A 3,755-nucleotide genomic window follows, 5' to 3' on the forward strand; every position below is an offset into this window, starting at 1 on the left:
GACCAAACACGACACAGACACGGATTAAGAAAAGGTTTACTAATCCATTAGTACTTCTGCCAATACCGCAACAGATGTGACAGGCAAACACTGTTACAGTTTAGAAAAAACAAGTTTTGTACAATTAAAATATTAAACAGATCTCGGAAAAAAAAAATCAGTGGCTGAGTATTAAGCCTGGAATTTCAGATCCAGTATTAGCACCTACAGCACCACCAAACGCCAAAGCACTTGCACTGTTCTGCTCAAGTCTTCTTCTCTAGACTCTCGAATTCCCTCTGCAGTCGGACAACGACGCTCAGCACCTAAACCAGGACCTCCTTGCTTTGATAAGGGGAAAGAATACAAGATAAAAGTATTAAGCCAGCTTGGTTTGTAGGAACTTTACTTTTGCAGGCGTTGCTGAGGAAATGTCGATGCACGGGGGGCCCTAAATGATGCACAGTTCTACTTCTCAATAGTGTTCCAGCAGACAGAATTAAGAAACCATCTTACACAACATTAACAGTTTGTCAAATCAATGTGTTCCTATAAATTATATATAACGAACCCTTAAAGAAACAGTTTTACACTTCACATATTAATCAGAGTAGGGTAGGAATTGTTACTTTTATTGGTTCAGCATCCTTTTTATTTGTACTTACTCTTTTATGAATGAATATCCCCCCCCATTCTGGTGAGCACTGACAGATGCAATAACAGCACAGATACAGTAGTAGAAAAAACACCAGTATTAAAGTTCGGCTATTCCTCCCCTTTCTAGGAACAACCAAAACACAAAAACAAGTAACACGTTGCCTTCTGGTTTTCCACGAGAATCAGCACAGGAAACATAAAGCGTCTATTGCCTTGAGTCACTTCTCACCAGGCAGAGGCACTGTGTATCCCCTCGCTCCAATACTGAACTGGAGGGAAGGTCTGGCTTCTGGAAAATTCCCAACTCTGACGTGCAGCTTTCCAAAGCCTGACTGACGTACAGAAGAGTTTAAGAATTAGGGAGGAACAGCACTGTGACTAAAACTAGACTTCTTTTCGGTCAAGCGTCCCATTTCTTTCAGAGGAGTCCATAGCTTTACCACTTCTCCTTTTTCTTGAGGGGGAAGCACGAACAACTGTAAAAGTGATCTCATTGCTTAAAAGTTTGCCACAAAAATGGATGCTGATCAGCTAGGTCACCCCATGTGGAGCAGTTTTAGGAAGTTAGTCCTTGTAGTAGATGGCACTGTGGATCTGGCAGCAGAGAAAGGAATGATGCTCTAAAGTAGGAGGTAGGGGAACTTCGGTACAGCAAGTCCACTGTTGAGCCATCTGCTAGAAAAGAAGTTTCATACTATTAGAAACTATTACTAAGGGCTGGTCTTCAGCTTGTCTACTCAGAACTTTAGGACAGAAAGGCTTCAAAAGAATCTTCTTTTATTCTTCTACGAACAGAACAGAGAACCATTTTGGATGTAAAACTGCCTGAGTTAGGTTTATGCATATTTACACAATCAAGACCTGAATTTCTCTAAAGGCAAAGCTGGTATCCTCTGATCTGTATTAACATTCACGGACACGATGCCAAGTATTGGTATTTCTACTCATTCAGAAAAGCTAGTCTGCACAAGATTTATGTGAACAGCCTTTGTTTACATACAGTGGTCAGATAATATTCTGTCTCAGTATGACAGAATCTGCCCCTCTGGGCACAGACAGCAAGTTGAGACTGATCTAGCACAACGTTAACACGTACCCGAGACGCCACAGTTTTATCTTCCGCTGGTCATACCTCTGTCTTCATAAATGGTAATTTCAATCTGCACAGAAAAGCTGTTAGGGAAATATACTATAAAAAATATTATGAAAATAACCTGAGGGTTGCAATTAAACAGTCACCTCTTGCTCTCACATCATCAATTACCAGGTTGAACAAACTGCATTTTTAGAGGCCACTGAAACAGAAGCAGCAGCTGCCGTGTCGGAAGTAGCCTGTCTATACGTACTGCGTGTTCAAGGAAGCCTCAAAGGAGAGATCACGATACTGCATTTTTATTGCCTTTTGATGTGACCAATCCTAATGTACTAAAATCTGACTAGAGAGCATACACAATGAGAGGAAGAAGACTAATCGCATACTCTGCCGTGTCACAGATCAAGCACGACACCAAGACAAGCAGGTAGCACACTGCAGGTGGACAAACCAGGAGACAATCCAAGAAACCACAGAAGGATACAACTCTTAGTCCTCTTTCAATGGGATCTGTCAGAAGGAGGCCCTGAGGCGCATAGATCTTCTCATTCTGTTCCTGAATGAACTTGGCAATTTTCTTTAGAACCTGTAATACAACAGCACAGAAGTCACAGTTCCTTCACCAAATTTCCCTGCATTGGAACTATCAGATACAGCAATTTTAGGAGAATCTAGCACACAACTAGAGACAGAACTTGTGTGAGTCCTCTGAAGTACAAGCAGTCATTACATTACTCAGATTGACTAATACAGACAAGTCTGTCTGGTTTATGTGTGAAACCACTCTGCAGTAAGGTTCAGAGTCTCTACGGAGTTTGTAGAATGGTACAAGTCACAGCAAATCAACCACGAAATGTCCTTGGTTGAAGTTTATGAGATATACTGTCTTCCAAGTAAGAAGGTAAACAAAGGAAATGCACCTTTTCATAATGTGTCTCCATGCACAAGAAGATGGTATAGGCAGTCAGGCAGGCGAGACAGCCCTCAAGGTAAGATTGGCCCCCAAGTTTCTCGGCTTCTGCATACAGATTATTCAGTGTACGGACAGTCTCTTCAAATTGCTGCCTATCAATCTGCAAGAGAAGTCAAGCTTAGCTACCATGCTCTGCACATTTCAGAACTCACGGCTATCGTCAGGTATCTACCTTCATTTATTGCTTATTTGCACTTCCCCACTCTGCAGCCACCGTGTTTAGAGCCAAAGTCTGAGGAACACTTTGAGTTACAAACCTGTAGTTCTTTGTTAAATATCTGCCCAAGTGATCAGACCAAGTTGAATTCCAACACAATGTGAACACAAAACAAACTATTAAAAAGTAATGTAACTAAACTAATGTGCAACTCATCTGGAATCAAACAAACAACAACTATATAAAAAAAACCCCAAGCTTAATTCACATGCAACGTGATCTGCTAGATTAAAAGGAGCAGTCAGGAAATGGATTGACAGTTAACTCTTAATATCAACACCCTGCTGCTGTTGCAGTGCTGGTCAAACAAGCTCTCAACAAAACAACCCAAAACAAAACAGAGAAATGGCGAAGAGAAGTGCATTGAGAAAACGAAAAGGTGTCAAGCAAAGCGCATTTGTTTTGCTACCAGCTAGAGATGTTACATCTGACAGCATGAAACAAAATGAGAGTACTTGAGACAGTACTTGTGAGGCCACTGAAGAGGCTCAGCAAAACTGGCCGGGCTCCACAGGAGATGATGGCGCTAATGCACGACAGTGAAACAACACCCGCTCTATTCTCACAGACACAATGGACACGTTCTATTTCGCCCCTAGAGAGACAGTTGTCTTCCTCGGTATTGAAAAAAAGCACAAAACAGCAGCATTTCATAAACACTGAAGAGAAACACTTTTCATTATTTTTCACGTGGCTTTTCACTACAGATGTGAAGTATTTGCTCACCACTGCTGATCAAAATTGCCATTGGGACAGGGCCACGGGGCGGACCCCCACCTTCACTCTGCACCCGAGGGACGGCTCTCGCTCGTCGGTCCGAGCACGGGACCCCGCCG

General features: G+C 42.3%; 1 protein-coding gene across 1 annotated transcript; it reads right to left on the minus strand.

Annotated features, from left to right (window-relative positions):
- Positions 1–951: 951 nt before the first annotated feature.
- On the minus strand, positions 952–2,802 carry GOLGA7 (golgin A7; the record flags this gene model as incomplete). Its single annotated transcript, XM_009876542.1, has 4 exons — positions 952–1,308; positions 1,733–1,796; positions 2,214–2,315; positions 2,650–2,802. Coding segments are annotated over 3 exons (303 nt in total), but the record flags the coding sequence as incomplete, so codon positions are not given.
- Between the last annotated feature and the right edge of the window lie 953 nt (positions 2,803–3,755).

The sequence above is a fragment of the Apaloderma vittatum genome, unplaced genomic scaffold (genome assembly GCF_000703405.1).
Source record: "Apaloderma vittatum isolate BGI_N311 unplaced genomic scaffold, ASM70340v1 scaffold41239, whole genome shotgun sequence".
In the NCBI taxonomy this organism is placed as follows: Eukaryota; Metazoa; Chordata; class Aves; order Trogoniformes; family Trogonidae; genus Apaloderma; species Apaloderma vittatum.